The sequence below is a fragment of the Polypterus senegalus genome, chromosome 10 (assembly GCF_016835505.1).
Source record: "Polypterus senegalus isolate Bchr_013 chromosome 10, ASM1683550v1, whole genome shotgun sequence".
In the NCBI taxonomy this organism is placed as follows: Eukaryota; Metazoa; Chordata; class Cladistia; order Polypteriformes; family Polypteridae; genus Polypterus; species Polypterus senegalus.
Window position 1 is genome coordinate 23,046,009 of NC_053163.1, and position 19,991 is coordinate 23,065,999.

At 39.2% G+C, this 19,991-nt stretch overlaps 1 protein-coding gene across 1 annotated transcript; it reads right to left on the reverse strand.

The window, feature by feature from the left end:
• Positions 1-199: 199 nt before the first annotated feature.
• Positions 200-19,070, reverse strand: LOC120536942 (tripartite motif-containing protein 29-like). The gene is made up of 6 exons (XM_039765517.1): positions 18,446-19,070; positions 10,218-10,313; positions 7,683-7,916; positions 7,413-7,572; positions 5,915-5,970; positions 200-1,310 (listed from the first exon to the last, which is right to left on the reverse strand). Exons 1-5 carry the CDS (start codon positions 19,016-19,018, stop codon positions 5,918-5,920), a joined length of 1,116 nt encoding a protein of 371 aa, XP_039621451.1. The 5' UTR covers positions 19,019-19,070; the 3' UTR covers positions 200-1,310; positions 5,915-5,917.
• Between the last annotated feature and the right edge of the window lie 921 nt (positions 19,071-19,991).

The window sequence follows — 19,991 nt, forward strand, 5'->3', positions numbered from 1 at the left end:
CAGCACTCAGATGTTCCTAGGAAATGAAAGACATACCACTGTTATTTTTTTTGTTGAAAGTAGAGTCAATTATTATGCAGGCTGAGAGCGGTTCCCAAACTTTTTCATATGACTGTATTTTTCAAAAAAATCAATCTAAAAATTAAAGTTGTAGTAAGTAAAAGGGTCTGTGACACTAATAATGAACACTAACAACAACAACATACAAAGATTTATTTTGATTTTATCCACAAACTCTAGGAAGCTCACAGCGCAGATCTTTTAAACCTGAAGTTAGCATTACGTACCTCCGAGGGATGTTGCAATGCAATAGCAACTATTGCTCAAAAATGAGCACACCCAGGAAAACAAAGATGGCATTAGAAAAACACACATAAAATATTTAACAATTTAAAAATTAATATTGATTAAAAAAAAAGCTGGTGACAAAATTGACTTCTCTGTCCCCAAAAATCTATATCCAGATATAGTATGTAATTAGTGAAGCTCAAGGAACTTAAAGAGGGCTACTCTGTTACGCCACCATCTGAAGCTTCTTGTTTCAAATTAATTGAAAGCTTAAAAAATCTAGAAGTTTACCTGACACAGTTAGTCATTGGCTTCTTACACATTAACAATGAGTTATGAAAAAGTAGGTTTTAACTGGCTGTATAGTGGCTATGTAAAGAGAGGGAGATTGGGGGCATACACTGATACAGTGTGTTGTCGCTCCCACCACATGACAAACCACACTATGTAGAGTTCTGATTTATCTTCTTAAGAGTAGAAGGGTAGGGTAAAGATGCCAAGCATTTCAGGATGATGACTGAAGCCATGCACAATTGCATGTCATACCATGTGGTTCTTTTGAAGTCTTCCTCAGCTTGTTGCTAGGCTTTTTGCTTTATTATCTGCAACTTCATATGGAAAAGTATGAGTCAAAGGTCATTGGTAGGCTGGAGAGATGTCTGCACCACCAGTTTTAAAGGAAGTTGTTGCCTCCTATTATTGCATCAGAATTCACTTCCAATTACCGGTCCATGCCTAGTGTTCATTAAGTGAAGCAAGAGTTCAGTTTGCAGTGAGGTACTTAAGATTGTTGACCTTGTAGTCACCTCTTTGGTCTTGAAGGATGTCAACATTGTCTTTGAAATTCAGAAGGCAAGCTGACCAGATATTGGTCAAGGAGAGAGATGCAGAATAGCTCAGCCGTTTAGCAAAGCAAAGTCTTTTGGTAAAGCAAGTTTAGCGGGGAAGCTGGGTTTCTGTGCCCCTGTCAAGCCTGTTTTTTTTAACAAACGATGAGGGAAGCACAATGGACACATACTGTCCTACAATATAAAAGAACAACATGAGAACAGAACAACTGGAAGCATCAAGCCCAACAGCCCCTGGAACAACCAAATGAAAAAATAAAAAATATACACACATCAAAAATATTCATCAAAGTATCCAACTAATCAAATATACACATATTCATTATTACATTTGATCTTCTTCATGTCCATTGTAAGAAAATTAGTAAAATGAGGCAATGGCGCTGCTTCTCCACTTGATATTCTTTGTCTGCTGTGATTTTTGCTTTATTTAGCCCTTTCCTTTTTCCTCACCTTCTCTGTACACAAGATAAACTTTTTGCACTAATCTTCATGTCATACATGTCTCACTATATTGTCTTTTAGAGCCTACATATTCTCAGTATAGGACAATCAGTCTCCTGCAGGGATTTTCGTTTCTTGTCACTGTCCAAGACAACAGTTAACAGTAAATAGTGTCTGCAAATGGACCCATTTCTAAAGAGTGTGGTTTTGTGTGACAGGATCTCCTGACATTACCTGGTGTCCTGTTCATGGCTGGTTCAAGATCTAGAAAATGGCAAAGGACTATTACTTGAGTTTTTATCCACAGGTCATAAAACTACTTTAGCAGCCACTCATACTAACAAATGTATGTTTGTTTCTTGTATTTATATTATGTATGCTATGTAGACCCCTATGATTCAGGAGTTCCATAGGATAGCCAATTAGATTGCATGTTTTTGTCACCTGGTTTACCTGACTTGAGTCAGCTAACTCCTCCCACAAACCCTACTCTTACCCATACTGTAAATGAATGCGTCATGTACACATCACTGACATGTAATGACAACCACCGCAATGGAGCAGAGCTCTGGAGGTCCACAGCTTGACTCTATTCAGGTTATAGCTGCTTCATGAATCGTCTTATTAACATCATTGACAGTCACCTGTTGGATTCATTCACAAAATTAAGTTTAGATCTACCGAATATACTCGTGTTTTAAGTTCTCCCCTGGATAAGTCAGGGGCTTGATTTTACAGTATAAATTCCAGTATTTTGTAATGACGGTCGTATAAGTCGAATGCGGAAAACTCACACTGTTGGTCCAAGAGATTATGATATGCTAAAGCCCACCTGAGAGAGTAACCACCTAGCACACTGCCTTTTACTTTCTATGTATTTTACCTACATGACCACATGGTAATACCCAAACAATTCCAAAGTGATGTTTGCACTGTTTTGTGTTTTTTTGTATCTCACACCCTCATACACCTTTATCATAAGAGCATCCCTTATCAATGATTGAGCGTTTCATCAGAAGAAAACATGAAGCTGGTTTTAAATTAAAAGTCGTTGAAGTGGCAAAAGAAATTAGTAACTGCACTGCTGCAACAAAATTCAATGTGTCTGAGAAACTGATGTGAGATTGGAGGAAGCAAGAAGATTAAAAAAAAAAAATTAAGTGTTGTATTTTTGAAAGGGCGTATAAGTCAGGGTCTGATTTTATGATCAATTTTGGGCGTATAAGTCGTGGTCTGATTTTATGATCGATTTTTCGGGTTTCAAGACCTGAATTTTACACGAGTATATACGGTATTCAGAAGTGTAGGTGATAGGGCCCCATGTTTATTTGTTAAATATCTAAATACTGAGCTTCATTTGGACCCTGTATTTTCTGCATTAAGTAAGTTTATAAAGCATTATATATTTTTATTAATAGTAGTTGTATTTTATATTATCCTTATTATTAGTATTCTTCTTCTTCTTCTTGTCATTCTCCTTCTCCTTCTTCTTCTTCTTAGCAGTAGTAGTGGTGGTGGCATTCATTTTTTTTTTCTCTTGTTGTATCACATGTCACATGTGATACTTGGCTGTATCAAGTAACATAGAGTAACAGCATATCGTTACCCTGGACCATTATTATTATTATTATTATTGTTGCTAATTACACCTTTGTTTATAAAAGTGGGGGGCCCCAAGTTTCCACTTAGGTCCCAGTTTGGTGACACTGATCAGAGAAATCAAGCAAGAATGATTGCAAAATGAAAAGCAATAACCCAAAGTCAATTCCACCATAAAGATTAAAAACCCAAAAGATCCCAATGGCTGACCCTGTGCTTAGACCTCCAAAGGTCATACAAAAAGACAATTTCACCTCAGGGATTAATTAAGTATATCAAATCAAAATCAAAGTCCCATTGCTATCTTGTACTGCCATTTTATTAGTATATGAGTGATGACATAATGTGTCGTGCGACTAGCTATGGGGGAAACGACAGTAAACAATATGGCTACAGCAATACGTTTCACATTTTACAATTGCAAAATCCCATGCAAAACAAAATTTTGTCTCAGTTTTGCAAAACTGTATGCAAATTGAAATGTACCTGACTGTTTCACTTATCACAACCCATAACCATCAGAAGGAAATGGATAAAAGTTTATATCATTTAAATACCATTATGGCCAGAAATGGCAACTGGCAAGTCTATAGGACTAAAAATTATGTGAAATAAATGAATGCCAGGGATGTTGGGTTATCAAAGGAGCAGACTCAGGAATAATAAAATAGCAGGCAAGGGTGTGATTTTGGGAGTTCTGTTTAATATCGTGTGTCAAAGTAAATTTGTGATCTATCAATCATAGTGTAAAACTCAGAATTGAAGTCCTGGCGCTAATTTTTTGGGATAACAATACATTTTTATTCAGGGGGTGGATACATTTGTACAGTATTTTGAGGCATTTACTATTCCGTTATTTTGGTTGAGCTATTATGTACAAAATTCATTACAATTTTTTGTATGCCATTAGAGGCAAAAGAAATGCAGTCTTAGCATGCCAGAACATTAAAAACGTGTTTTATTTTTACTTTTGAGCAATACATGCATTTTTTTCTAAATAAAAAATCCTATTCTAAACTACAGTAAGATTAGTAAGATTGTTTTATCAGGAGGATCCAGGATGTGGACGGCTGCTCTTAAATAGCTGTGGCACAAGTCAAATGTTTTTGACTGACAAGTCATTGCCATCAACAAAATGCCATCCATGAGTCAAACAACAAAATTGCAACCGCTCTTTTAAAACTGAACCACAACAACAAAACATCACTGTCATAAACATAAAAATTAATCTAATGAAATATAGCCACAATAACAAAACATAGTCAAAGATGATCATACCAAATACCACCCTTTTATTATTTTCAAAACTTGTTTTTCTCTAATATAAGACCACTTTGACTAGAGAACATCCTGAGAAGGAAAGTAGGAGCCAGTCCAAGAATGAAATCCAGGAGATCCAGTATTCTGAATTAAAGTAATCCATATACAATATCTTAGCGCAGTGGAAGAAAGGTTTAACAGAAAGATACAACCCACATGGATGTGGGGAGATGGCACCATTAAACAGCACTGCTAACCACTGTGCTGTCAGACATTTCTGAATCGAATGGCATTATTATTCCAGTTTTTATTCTTCCTTTACTACTGAGGGTCACTGTATGCCACTGTTTAGCCTGGCAGCACTGGGTGCAAGGCAAGACCTAATCCTATCCTCTCTCCCTTTATGCTGCTGATTTTTGGTAACTGAAGGAGCCTCATGTCACAATAAAATCCAATGGTTGTGAAAAGCACTTTTTAAACCTGGGGTCAGAGGTCTCAAGGGTTTCCCCATTCTCACACATGTGCGAATAGGAGGACGCTGAGTAGACCGAAAGAAGGTAATTCCATGCCAGGCCGGGGGGTGGTGGGGTGCACTAAACTCTCTTCTGTTTCCTCTGCTGACCAGACAAGGTAAAACCTGCCTGATTTCTCGGCAAAGACATCACTTCTGGTTCCGGTGCCCCGAAAGACACCACTTCCAGTTCCAGTGACATCAGGAAGCATCACTTCTGGTCCCGGCATCCAAGATGTCAATTTCCGGGACCTGGTCTTTAAAGATGCCATTTTAACTAAATTATTGCAGCTCAACTTGAGAACTCAACCTGTGCACTTCAGTGCTTATTTAAAAAACCATTGCAGCCAGGTTTAATATATGGGTGGCTGCCTCATACCTTTCTGTGTATCAGAGGCTGAATTATTTCACACCATGCACTACCAAAACAGCATTGCTTCAGGTTTTAACAATGACAGCACAAGCAATTATGCATACAATATTTGCCCTCTAAGCTTATTTAAATAATTTTTGCCTCTTTAATTTCATCCTCAGACTTCTAAATTTCTGGGTTTTAATCTTAGCCTGTGTCATTGCTTCTGTGGAGGTTGTCCATTCTCCTCATGTCTGCATAGGCATTCCTGCAGGTACTCTACTTCTAGTTTTTCTCCCACAGAACCAAACCCATACATTACACTAAGTTGACTGTCCACTGTCATTTCTGGTGATGGCCCTGAGTGTGCCATGTGATGAACTGCCACTTCAACCAACTTTGATTCCTGACTTGTGCCAAGTGTTACTGGGATAGATTCCAACTCCCTAGAAATCTGAATGGGAGTAAGCAGGTGTGGGAAATAGAGAGACAGGTGTACTGACAATACAAGACACTTTCATGAGTTTCTGCGTATATATGAAATAAACATGAGGCCCAGGATGATGGGTTATCATAGGAGCAGAATCAAGCTAAAAATGGAATCCAACTTACATTTTAAGGTTCAAGTGGCGGAGCCACCCTCAGTGTTATAACTGGAACTGCACCTTCTGACAAGGAGAGACATACAGAACTGTAAACCTTCAGCACAAATGAAGGAATTCTTTTGTTTGACTTAAAACAATCTGCAAATGTTCCATGAAATATATTTCCACTTAATTTCTAATACACTATTAAAACAAAAACACCATGTAACAAGCTCAAAGAAATACACATGCACAGAAACAGATAACCACACATACACTCACAGGGTAAATTCTTAGGAACACATCTACACCTGCTTATCCATAGCAATTTATTTAATCAGTCCAGGCTGGTGATGGTGGTGTAATGGTGAGAGGAATGTTTTCTCTGCACTCTTGCAAACCATTAATAACAATTAATCATTGCTTGAATGTCAAGGCCTGTTTAAGTATTGTTGCTGAGTATGTGCATCCCTTCATAGCCACAGTTTACCCATTTACTTATTAGTACTTCCAGCATGGTAATGCACCATGTCGCAAAGCAGAAAAGATCTTAAACTGGACAATGAGCTCAGTGTTCTTCAATGGCCTTCCAACAGAACACCTTTGGGATGTGGTAGAATGGGAGATTTGCAACATGAATGCACAGCTGATAAATCGGCAGAAATTGTGTGATGCAGTCAACCTGGACTAGAATACCTTTGCACACCCCAATGGTTTACACCTATTGTATCTTTGTTGTTATATCTGACATAACCTGGGTAGTGAGATTTGTGCTGCTTGAGAGTGTTGGCCTGTTGGTCAAGCAAGTCGGTAAGAATTGCTAACTCTGCAAATCGGAGTGATTATGCAACATGAGATATTTCACTTGCTGAAAATAAAGTAGAAATTACCCAGCAGTCACAAGCCTGATCCATCAGCTTTTGGTTTCTCTTCACTGCCTTCTGTTGGTGATGCCACTCTGATCTTTTTACTTACTTGTATATGATGTATAGGGAAAATATTGGAATTGTCCTAATATTCCATTTCAAGATTTTAATGAATCTTGACATTTTAGGCTTTCCTGAGTCCGAAAATACCATTTTTGGAATTATGTCTGTTAGTCTGTGTGTCTGTCTGTCTCTCTGTGTGTATATGTAAACATGATAACTTGAGGACGCTTTCACTTAGGTGAACCAAATTTTGCATACAAGTATTGGGTGCAAAATGTAGATTTCTGTCAACTTTTGGGCTATTTCAGTTAACCAGAAGTGGTACTTTACCTTTTATTCATGCAGCTGCAGGGTCCGATTTATTCAACTTTACTTTTATAATAATTGTTCAATATATTATTAATTTGATTTGATTTGTTGTTGATGGTTCTTTAATGCACATAATGTAAAAATATAATTATTGTCTTGAGGTTTACTCCTCAAATATCCATCTCTATATCTAAGTATATGAGAAAGACGAGGGGAGACCACTCCCGATTTTTTCTTATAAGTAAAGATTTTTTTCTCCAGATGGAAATTTCAGATGGCTATGCATACCTGTTTTAGCGACTGCCTCCAGTCCTCGCTTGTTGATGTCCTCTAGAGTTGTTTCCAGACCTAACAACTCTTTCCTTAGTTCTTCAGATGAAAAGAATCTACATACAACTTTAGAAGGTAAAGCACCAGTTCCACAAGGGACAGAAGGTGTCTTGTAGTTCTACAACAGAGGACCAGAAATAAGAAGGCGTTGAGTGTTTTTTTTTTTTTTCCTGTTTCAAAAAGGAGATCTTTCACCAGCTTTTAGTTTGAAAGATGTAGAAATATCACCTGTAGGAAAAGAGTGTGGTCTTCAATATCCGAAAGCTTTATCATCTCATTATACTTTGTTTTCAAATCTTCAATCTCATTCTCCAGTTGCTTTTGAATCAATCTGGCCTTTTTAACTTCCATCCTTTTATGTTCAGTAATCAGATCACTCAGCTTTGTTTCCAACTGAGTGAGTAAATTTTTCAGGAGGCTAATAATCTCCTCACATTCTTGCTGTTCCCTCTTTGCAGAGGCCTGAAGTCAGAGAATAAAGAAGCTGTGTGTACAGTTTGAGAGGTGTGGTGACCATGGCCTTAAACCACCATAACCTCAAAGAAGCTGGATTAAGTGCTAGCACTTATTTAGTGTACAGTGGGACCCAGAGGAAATCACATACCCTGCCAAAACTCCTACTATAAAAAATGTGTGTAACAAATTTAAAGCATTTTAATATTATATATATAGTTACATCATAACCTGATTGATTGGCTCAAGCAACGTTTTCAGACAAAATGGAATAAAATTTACACAGAATGCAACAAGTTCATACCCAAAATTATTTATGCAGGATCCTGACTTTCTTCTTAGCCAGATCTCATTAAACCTTTAATCAATAGTGTCAAACAACCCAAAAATGACATGAATTGTAAAGATTAATGTTATATTTTAATTTAAATTTCATTTCTGAACTTTCATTTTCTCATATGATATCATAAAGATGAGTAATAGAATGGAGGAAAATATGCGCCAGTACACCTTCCAGATAAGATGACCTTTCCTGGTCAAGATGCCAAATCAAGAGATATTCTAAGAGATAATCATATCCCAGACCGGAGGGCGTGGCAGTACTGGTATCCTACGCTGATCTACTAGGAGTTGTAGCATCTGCTGTGATCTTTCAGGAAACCATGTCAACATGTGTTTTTTGATTGGCTGGAATCACCTCTTATAGGCCTTCAGCTCTTTAGTACGGTGAGCTTGGAGTGAGGAGAGTGAGGACTGGCAAGGGGTTACTGGGTGAGAAGAAAAACATGGCCAGGTCAGTGTAATAATGGAAGGGTGGTGTGGAGGGGGTTGACAAAGAGTTTACATATTCATTTGCAAATGTCAGGATTTTGCGACAGGAAAGGTTTTCTTCTGCTGACTCTACCATGAAGGTCATATTTGTTCTGGTGTTGCAGCACCTCCACCTCCATATATATATACTGCTCAAAAAATTAAAGGAACACTTTGAAAACACATCAGATCTAATGGGAAACAAAAAATCCTGCAGGAAATCTATACTGATATGGACTGGGTAATGTGTTAGAAGCGAAAGGATGGCACATCGTCTGATGGAAATGAAAATGATCAATATACAGAGGGCTGAACTCAAAGACACCCCAAAAATCAAAGTGAAAAAATGATGGTGGGGTTTCGGGTTGTTGGTTTAGCATGTTCCTAATGAGTCGACGGATGGTGTCTGGCTGGATCTCCTCCCAGATCTGGGCCAGGACATCACTGAACTCCTGGACAGTCTGAGGTGCAACCTGGCAGCATCAGATGGACTGAAACATAATGTCACACCCAGAAGTGTTCTATTGGATTGAGGTCAGGCGAGTGAGCGTGGGGGCCAGCCAATGGTATCAATTGCTTCATCCTCCAGGAACTGCCTGTATACTCTCGCCACAAGTCAAGTCAAGTCAAGTTAGGAAGCATGCACTGGTACAGTGCGTTGCCGCACCCACTACACGATGAAACAACCAGGAGGAACCCAGGAGCCACTTCACCAGCACAGGGTCTGACAATGGCTCCAAGGATTTCATCTCAATGCCTAGTGGCAGTCAAGGTGCTGTTGTCTAGCCTGTAGAGGTCTGTGTATCTCTCCATGGATATGCCTCCCCAGACCATCACTGACAGACCACCAAACCGGTCATGCTGAATAATGTTACAGGCAGTATAATGTTCTCCACGGCTTCTCCGGACCCTTTCACGTCTGTCACAAATGCTCAGGGTGAGCCTGTTCTCACGCCTGCTCTGTGAAAAGCACAGGGTGCCAGTGGTGGACCTGCCAATTCTGGTATTCTATGGTAAATGCCAATTGAGCTCCACAGTCTGGCAATGAGCACAGGGCCCACTAGAGGATGTTGGGCCCTCATATATATAAATTATTATATATACTATTATTATATTATTTATATTATTATATATATAATTTTTCTTCTTTTCAAAGATCTTACTCTTTTTTTCCTTTAATTAACTGCCAAATTTTCATTTTTTTATAGTAATTTATTGCTCTCTTTCATGCCTCCTTTAACTGAAACTGAAGTAAAATTGTAAAGTGCTGCATAGTAAATAGTGGTTGGTATGGCAAGAAAGGGTTGTGTTACCCTCCTCCTCCTCCTCCACTAAGCACCTGCTACACACATCTGTAAACTTCTTAAGGGTAAATGTTGCATAAACATTAGGAGGTTTTTCTTCACACAGAGAACTATGGACATGTGGAATAAGCTACCAAGTATTGTGGTATACAGGAGGACTTAGGTACCTTTAAACTAGTCTTAATACAAAACTCACCATAATTAGTTTTGCAGTTTCTTTCTTTGCCTGATGCTTCTGTTGCTTCTTCTTAACTGCTTTATGGATCAGTTTCATTTTTGCTTTCAGCAGGTCCTTTGTGGAGATATAATTCAAATTTAAGAAGGTGTCTTGAGGTACCTTCTGCAACCTTCTAGATTCTTTTGGCAAGGAAGGAAGCTCACAAAGGCAATGAGAAGAATGAAGAAAGGAAGTTTCCTGAAATAGGAAAATACCTAAAAAAACCTATGACTTCTAAAAATGTATTATGAGATGAAGAAATACAATATCACTATGAGGCACAGCCTTACCCAGGACCTGGAAGCTAAAGAGTGAAGTGATGTAAATGGATACACCTCACAAAGTATACTTAAGAGTGACTACATTAATGTTGGGAGGAAGAAGACCCTAAGTTATAAGTTAGGGGTAGACTAGGTTTCATGGGAGCAGTGCTGCCTCTAGCCAAATTGGAGCCATAAATGGAAACTTTTTGGGGGCCCACCCCAACATCCCCTTAAAATCCACTGCATTAGTGTTTCTTATAATAGCTTTCATTTGAACAATAAATCTATAAACAATGAAAAAATAACAAAGAAACACAAAACACAAATCTAACTATAAATTTAAGCATACAGGAAGGAGGGGCTCTGCACAGGAGCACTGGGCTTATACTTTTGTTTGGGATCCACCTGGTTGTTCTGAGGGAACCACAGAAGAACAGCAAGTCATGTGAGAGTATTCAATAGGGGCATGGATAGCGGCAAAAACCATTGAAGCCAACACATTAAATTATGAGTGTTATATAAATATATACATATATTCAGTATGTATATCTACTTATATAATAAAACACTAATGTCTGTGTGTTAAGTCCCTCAGAGGAATCTGATTGGTTAGTTTGGCTTTGGTGTGATTGGTCAGTTTGGTGACATGATGAAAGACACATGAGGAGGAGTAAAGGCTCATGCTGAGAGAGTCACCTTCAAAGGCAGAAAGGTGACCTCAAAAATAATGATAGTCTGAGAAGCAGGCCTTAAGGGAACATGCTGAAGAGAGGAAGTGCAGGTTCACACATGTGAATACAGAGGAAAGGCACTAAAAGTACATGTGGGCCAAGAGATTGCAAATTTTTTTAAAATTTTCTATTACCTGTCTTTGACAGGTGCTGTGGCTAATATACACATCATATGTATGTATATATATATATATATATATATATATATATATATATATATATATATATATATATATATATATATATTGTCGCGATGCCAGGGCGCGACCGGCCGGACGCCTTGGAAGACCGGAAGTGGGCATGTGCCCATCTGGGATCACGTGGGGGCCACCTTCCTGGTTGCTTTGGGGGCCACAAATGCCTTGGGAACTTGTGACCTCAGCACTTTCGCCACACCAGGAAGTGCTGGGGGGAAGACTTAGATGGATACCCGGGGAGCTGCCGGGGGAACATCCGGCACTTCCGCCACGCTGTGGCGTGGCCAACGAGGGAATGCCGGGAACCACCTGGGGCTCATCCGGGAGCGTATAAAAGGGGCCGTCTCCCTTCATTCAGGGGCTGGAGTTGGGTGGAAGAAGGACAAGGCAAGAGAGGAGAGTGGAGGCGGCCCGAGAAGAAGGCATTGTGAGGCCAGGACTGTGTGTTGGGGTTTGTGCACATTGAACTGGGTCTGAGTGACCAATATATTATTGTAAATAAACACGTGTGGTGGTTGATTAACAACATGTCCGCCTGTCTGCGTCCGGATCGGCTCCACTATATATATATATATATATATATATATATATATATATATATATATATATATATATATATATATATATATATATATATATATATATATACTAATAAAAGGCAAAGCCCTCACTCACTCACTCACTCACCCACTCACTCACTGACTCATCACTAATTCTACAAGTTCCCGTGTGGGTAGAAGGCTGAAATTTGGCAGGCTCATTCCTTACAGCTTACTTACAAAAGTTGGGCAGGTTTCATTTCTAAATTCTACGCCTAATGGTCATAACTGGAAGGTATTTTTCTCCATTTACTGTAATGGAGTTGAGCTGGAAAGACGTGGGGGGGCGGAGTTTCGTGTGACATCATCACGCCTCCCACGTAATCACGTGAACTGACTGTCAACGCAGTACGTAGAAAACCAGGAAGACCTCCAAAAAGCGCTTAAGAAAACATGAATTATATAATTGAGAAGGCAGCGAAACAATAAGAAGCGAGCGAGTGACATAGTATATGTATACTATGTTGTGAGTTCGGCCCTCCGGTTGTAACATGACCAAGCTGTGTGCTGAGCTTACTCTTGATCATGTAACTTACAGTTGGCCATGTGAACAGTAATCTTGTCTCAAATCTCACAGCTTGGATTGCTGCTGTCATAATCGGTTTGAGTTTCATGGTTTGTTTCAATTACGACAGTATTTGCAGGATTTGTTGTGTTGAAGTGACATTTGGCATCTGTCAAGTGTTGTAAGCACACAACCGGTTTCATCGATAAAATCACATCCAGCTTTTGAGAGTTTAAACATTCATAAACATCAAAGTGTCCACTACTGAAATCGTCACCTGTGAATCTAAGATGTTTAAGAGGCATTGGTGGTTGTCGAAAGGTGTAAAATATTTGGCCATTTCGGTACACTTGAAAGCGACAACCGAACAATTCAGCAGCAGCCATCAACTCACATGCAGAACCATAGGTGAAGGGCTTAAGCATTTCACTCTTCTAGTGCTCCTGTGTAGTATAATTATCTCCTGTACCATCATCAGTCCACACCTTGAACCTGTCCCAGTCATTCAATACATAAGACACAATGTTCCTCCGGATATCAAGAGTGAGCCTGATATGGCCGTGCAATATGTAACAAAGAGAATGGAAAAGGTAGGTGCCATCTCCGGGTATGGAAACCACTCGGTAAGTGACAGTTCTTTGATCGATGGTGATCACCTCGATAGACATGGTAATGGGGGTTGGAATGATAAAGGAAATGGGTACCTAAGCAATGTAAAGTAAGTGTAAAATACCTATACAATAACTATAATTGTAATAAACAAACAATAAAACAGCGGAGAAGCCGTGGATTAAACAAAAAGGCTGTAGTTATCAGTAGGGAGACGTGAATCCTGTGGCGAAGCAAGGAAGGGAATGTAGAGACCGGAGCGACGGACAGTCTTATATAGGCAGGCAGCCAGCCAACAACGTGGGAGGCGTTGGAATGGGGGACCCAACGCCACCTCACACGGTGACCGAGGTGCAGGCTATGGACGTACAAGGTGTGGCAGAAAAGTAATGAGACTGGCAACATTGCAAGCGATCTGGCAACGCTGCGCTGTTGTTCTTGATAGAGCACGTGTATCAGTACCCTCCCATAGCTCAGTGCGAGTTTCAACTCCTTCCGTTAACTACATGATTTTTGTGACTGCTATTAGCGAAGTTGTGTTTTTGGTTGTGCGTCACGCAAAATGGAACAGCGGAATTTGGAGCAACGTTGTGCCATTAAATTTTGTGTTATGCTTGGAGAATCGGCAAGTGTGACCAAGTTTTTTATAAAGACGTCCTTGAAAGGCTCAGAAAAAGGGTCATTCGCGTGAGACCAGACATTACAGACAAATTGATGCTCCATCATGACAACGCCCCATGTCACACTGCCCTCTCCATAACAGAATTTTTGACCTCAAAAGGCATTCCTGTGGTTCCCCAGCCCCCTTATTCCTTATTAAGGACGTCATTTCGGGACTTTAGAAAACATCCAAAAGAGTGTAACGGACATACTGAAGACCATACCGGTTGAAGACTTCCAGCGCTGCTACCAACAGTGGGAACAACGTCTCCATCGGTGTGTAGCTGCCCAAGGGAACTGCTTTGAAGGGGATAACATTGATGTTTGAAAAAAATAAAAACTTTGGTAAATACAAAATCAGTCTCATTACTTTTCTGCCACACCTCGTATATATGTACGTAAGTAGGATTCAGTTAGCGTTGGGAACCTGTGTACCAAATTTCTTGAAGATGGGCCCATAAGTAACAAAGACTGTTGAAAAGTTCAATATGGCGGCCGACAGTGGCATCATACCACCGAAATAAGTACGTACATTGGTTTCGGTTAGTGCAGGGAAGCCGCCTACCAAATTTCGAGAAGATGGGGCCATAAATAAGAAAGTTCAACATGGTGGACGTTGTTGTCCGTTATGACCATTACGCGTAGAATTTCGAAATGAAACCTGCTTAATTTTTGTAAGTAAGCTGTAAGAAATGAGCCTGCCAAATTTCAGCCTTCTACCTACGCGGGAAGTTGGAGAATTAGTGACGTTGGAAAGTTCAATATGGCGGCCGACAGTGGTGTCATACCAACGAAATAAGTACATACATCGGTTTTGGTTAGCACAGGGAAGCCACCTACCAAATTTCGTGAAGATGGGGTCAGCATTCTACCTACACGGGAAGTTTGAAAATTGGTGAAGTTGGAAAGTTCAATATGGCGGCCGACAGTGGCGTCATACCATCGAAATAAGTAAGTACATCGGTTTCGGTTAGCGCAGGGAAGCCGCCTACCAAATTTCGTGAAGATGGGGCCATAAATATGAAAGTTCAACATGGCGGACGTTGTTTACCGTTATCAACCGTTATGACCGTTACAGGTAGAATTTTGAAATTAAACCTGCTTAACTTTTGTAAATAAGCTGTAAGGAATAAGCCTGCCAAATTTCAGCCTTCTACCTACATGGGAAGTTGGAGAATTAGTGATGAGTCAGTGAGTCAGTCATTGAGGGCTTTGCCTTTTATTATTATAGATTATATAAATTATATAGATTATAATATTATATATATAGATTATATAGATTATAATATTATAGATATATATATATTTATAGAGAGAAAGTATGCAATGTCAAGACATAAAATTATAATTGATAGCCATTAGGGCATCGTCTGCCATGCCAGATATTAAGAACAAGTTGGATTGTTCAACTAGCTATTTTGAGAGAGAGAGAAAGAAGGAGAGAGAAAAGAAAAAAATTTTAAACATTCTGGCACCAAATTCAAATCAAGTAATTTGTGAAAGGTAACTGTTACCGTAATTCTAAGTAGAAAATACAAAGTAATATAGAAATTAAAATATATAGTAATATATTCTATATAAAAGTTATATAAATATCAGGGCTGGGCAAGTTAACACATCAATTAATTAACACAAACAATTATTTTATCGTGCATTAACACAGTTTTTGTTATTATTATTATTATTATTATTATTATTATTTTGAAAGCCTCAGTCTCGCTAGCGATCGATAGAGATCAGTGATCTTCTTGTTACAGCGCTTTTCGATATGCTTTTGCTAGAAGGAAAGTTAGCTTTGTTGATTTGACCTCGATTCCCTGCTTGTGTATGAGTAGTGAAGAGCAGACAGCTTCTAAAATGGCAGGTGGAGAGACACCAAAGTGAATGCTCAAAGCAAAATAACCCGTGGATGACTTTTTTTATATTATCGCTGAATCGAACTCTGATTTGTCAGACTGCGATTTTGATGCAAGTGATCTGGAAATGAAGATCGAAAACGAAAGGGAGGTACCAGCATCAGCCAATCTGTCCCCAGCTGATCGTGGTGCTGAACACATTCATGTAGCTGATGCACCTATGGCAACGTTGGCCTGGGAGGACAGACACTTACCATGACAGGAGGTACAAAACATATTGCGTCTCACTGCAACTGCCACCCCCGTGCACCCGTCTCACAAAGACAGCCAGCCCACCGTGCATTCCTGCTGGCCGTCGAGCCACTGCAAACTGCAAACAGGTGCCAACAGCAGGCACAAGAGGCAGCAACAGGCGTTTTATGTTGATTAATGTGTGAGACCGTTGCTTTGTGCGCTTTTCAGAAAACACAGTTTTTTGGAAAATATAATGTGATCATGCGGTGATCGTGGCTATGGACTCTGAGGGTAACTTGTTTTTCTATAACAAATGAGATAAAACATTAATGCCCTGGCAAAGGCAAATAGCTTTGGTTTTATATTTGATTTGATTACATTAATGTTTAAGTTGAGATTTACAAGAAATATTTTAACTGCTACTATGTAAAGGGAATACTGTTGTTAAAAAGCATCTTATTTGTTTAAAGTGTTTGCAGACCAAATACACACAATACATTACTTTTGAGTTCATTATTAAATTTTGTGCATAACAATATGATTGTTGTGATTGTCTGTGAAAAATTTTAATTGTTGCCAAGCACTAATAAATATATAAAAATAATTTAAAATAAAAACAATCAGCATATTATTTTTTAATCAGTTTGCAGAATCTGCTGACTTTTGTCAAGCTACCAATAAATTTTACGTGTTGATCAGTATTATAGCCAACTCAGTAATTATACAAGGTAGAGTTTGTGTTGCTTTGTTGCCAAATGATTTTTTTTGTTAACCAAGTATAAATACATGAGAAACAAATGAAAATGTTTTTCACTTGAGATCTACTGTCTTTAAAGTGTTTCCTTTTTTAGCTTTCAAATTATATACAGTAAGTGCAAAGAAAGCCAGCAGCTTGTCATAAGCCAGCATTTAAAAAAATAGAAATTTAAATTTGTACAAAAAATGTTGTCATATATACTGTACAATGCAAACCAGCCTTAGTATGCTAATGAATAGCATCTTGTGATATGATTAGATTTTAAACAAAGCCATTAAAATAATATTTGCATGATAAATGGTGTGCTTTCTTCTAAAGGCTGCCTGGCCTCACCCCTTTTACTTTTTAAACACACCACAGCCCTTCTCTCAATATGCCACACCTCTGTCTTTGAATTGTTCCAGCCCATTTCCACATGCTGTAGACAATATGCATGGTCCATTATAAGTGCATAGTTTCTTTGTACTCCTTGGCCACCGTTGGTGGCCAGTCTAACAGCAGGAATACATCTTTGAAAAATGAAGAACACATACTTTTTCAGACATCTTGATTAATTTTTTTGGCCCTGTAGCTGGCTGGGCCCTGGGCTGTAGCCCATGTTAGCAGAGGTCCAACAATACTGAGAAGGGAACAGGCTGCCTGGCCTTTAATGACAGCAGTAATTTTTTTTTTAATTGCAATGACTGTCACTCAGGCAGACTCCTAATCAATGAGCAGTATACTGAGCTGCTAGGCTGTACCATATAGGTTGTAAATGATGAATTTAGAATTGAACAAACTATTATCATCTTATACAGTACATTTGCTGGGTGTTTGTTTCTGGGTCTGCTCAAGGTTTTATTGTCTTTATGTTTTTGTTTCTGTTTTTTGCTTGTTGTGTGTATGCCATTTCCTTTTCTTGCCACCTTTCATTTTTAGAAGCTATTTCCTTGCTTGTGGTGTACGTTATCTTTTGCCTGAACTTACACTCCAGATTATGTCTGTCTGCTTTTCTGATTCTGTGTAATTTTACACTGACGTCAACTTTTATTATTCACTAGACCTGCCTATCACATAGTAGCTAGATACAAAATGATAATAGAAGTTTTATACGTTTATAGCTGGTGTGTGATTTAGTGAGAGTTTCAGTTTTACTTTGTTATTCCCGTCAAATACCAACCCTTTGTGAATTTTTGTGGTCTGGCATATTTTGGTGCCTGGTTGGACCAACCAAACTCCACATTAGAAGCCAATTCCTGCTGTTAATGAGACAAGTTCTTTAATTCTGTGCAACTGTGAGTGCACTCATCCTACTTGTCAGGCATTTCTGATATTGTTGATTCTGTTTCTTTAGTATCTCCCATCTCTATAATGTGGTGATTGTTTCCATAACCCAGACTGGAGACCCCTGCTTTAGATTTAACAGTGACACATACTATGAAAAAAACAGTTTAAAAATTAATGGAAGCCAAATTCTTATTTAAAGAATGTTGTAGAGGAGAGGGACATCACTCTCCACTGGCATAACTGATGGCCACACTTACCTTGTATTAATAACATAAATAGGTATTAATTACATTTTACTGAACACAGAAACTTTCTTGCGGTTGATCTGCATGTGTAGCTGCATGTGTTGTTGTCGCTACATAACTTTTAATTACATTTGCTTAGAGTGTATTTTTATAGATTACTTTGTGAGAGGTATTCCTATTTAAAAATTAAAAATGGTATATAAAAGTCATAGCCACAATTGCCACAGTTCATTCTATGAAAGCTCAAGCTAATATGTCATTGAAATCAGACAGTACACTCGTCACCTGCTTTAGTTGCCTTTCTTCTTCCGTTGAGCAAATATCGTGAGTCTTATGTTCACTCACTTCACATAAGTAGCAGATACAGGTCTGGTCTGTCTGACAGAATAACTCCATGGGCTTCTCGTGCTGACTGCAGACTCTCATCTTCAGGTTTTCAATGGGATCTATCAGCTTGTGGTTTCTCCAAATGGGAATGTCATAGTGGGACTGGACGTGGGTTTCACAGTAGGAAATCAAACAATTCAGGCAAGACTTCACCGCTCTGCACTTTGTCTCAGAGCAGAAATCGCACATCACTTCTCCAGGTCTCAAATCTCTCTTTACTGGAGAGCTCAGTCTCCTCTTCTTTGTCACATCGACTGTGGTTTCTTCCTCCGAGGACTTTTGGACCCGAATTGTCCTCTTGGTTGAAGTCCTTTTGCATTGAGAGCAACAGCTTACTCCAGTCTCAGTCATGAGGCCTTTATTGCATTCTGTGCAGAAGCCATGCCCACATGGGAGAAAAACAGGCTCCTGCATTTCTTGCATGCATCCGCAGCAATAAACAGAATCCTCTGGGTCTACTTCCTCCTTCATGTTTCAGAGATTGGCACACAAGACTGACAAAGAGAAGAGCTTTCAGTTTTCTGAAATGCCAGGTTGCTGCTTGCACTTTTAAGCAGCTATGGGGTGGAGAATTAGCCTAGTGCCGAAATAGCACCTGACAGAAAAGAGGAAGGATGCATTTCCAGGAAAGCAGAATGATGACTGCTGAAGAATCGAAACTTAAGCTGGGGCAGATGTTTACTGTAAATAAATTAATATTTGAGTAACAAATGTGAGCCATTCCTGATTTGTATCATCCTGCTCTGGAATGCAAGTGAATGACTACAAACTCACATGTCTGCTATGGAGCACAAATCACTTGAAAGCCCTACTGAATAAGAAGAAGAAAGCCTTCAGGTCTGATGATTAGGAGGAAATCAAAAGGTGCAGTCAGAACTGAGGAAGCAACTTTACAAGGGGAAATCCCATTAAAATGATGAACAGAAGTGCAACATATAGAAGAACAATGTGAAAGAAGTGTGGAACGGGATGAGGACTATCACTGGCTACAAGCAGGTTATATAACCTGCAGAAGAAGGAAAACAACAACAGAGCTAATAAATTGAACCAATTCTTGAATACATTTGACTCATTCCCATCTATCCACTGTGGACGAAGGTTCGAGACAACAGCAGGCAGACACCGATTCAAACAAGCAGAATTCTTTTTTATTCTTTCTTTTCTTGGTGAGCAGAGAAATCTGTGCAGACCCTGTCAGCCTCTCTACCCCACCCCCCTAGAGAGTCGGCTTTTATATCCTTTTTTTATCAGTACAAACTTACCGCAAAGCTTACCTTATAGTTGCAGCTTTACAGGCAGCCCTCCCTCACTGGTGGAGTAACTTCTTTTTTTGTTAACTAAGACAGGGTGCATCTTCCTAAGGGCTGACACACCCTTCATCCACCTCTTCCCACTTAGCTACTCTCTACGCCCAGGCTCTAACCTTTAACTTTCCTACATCACA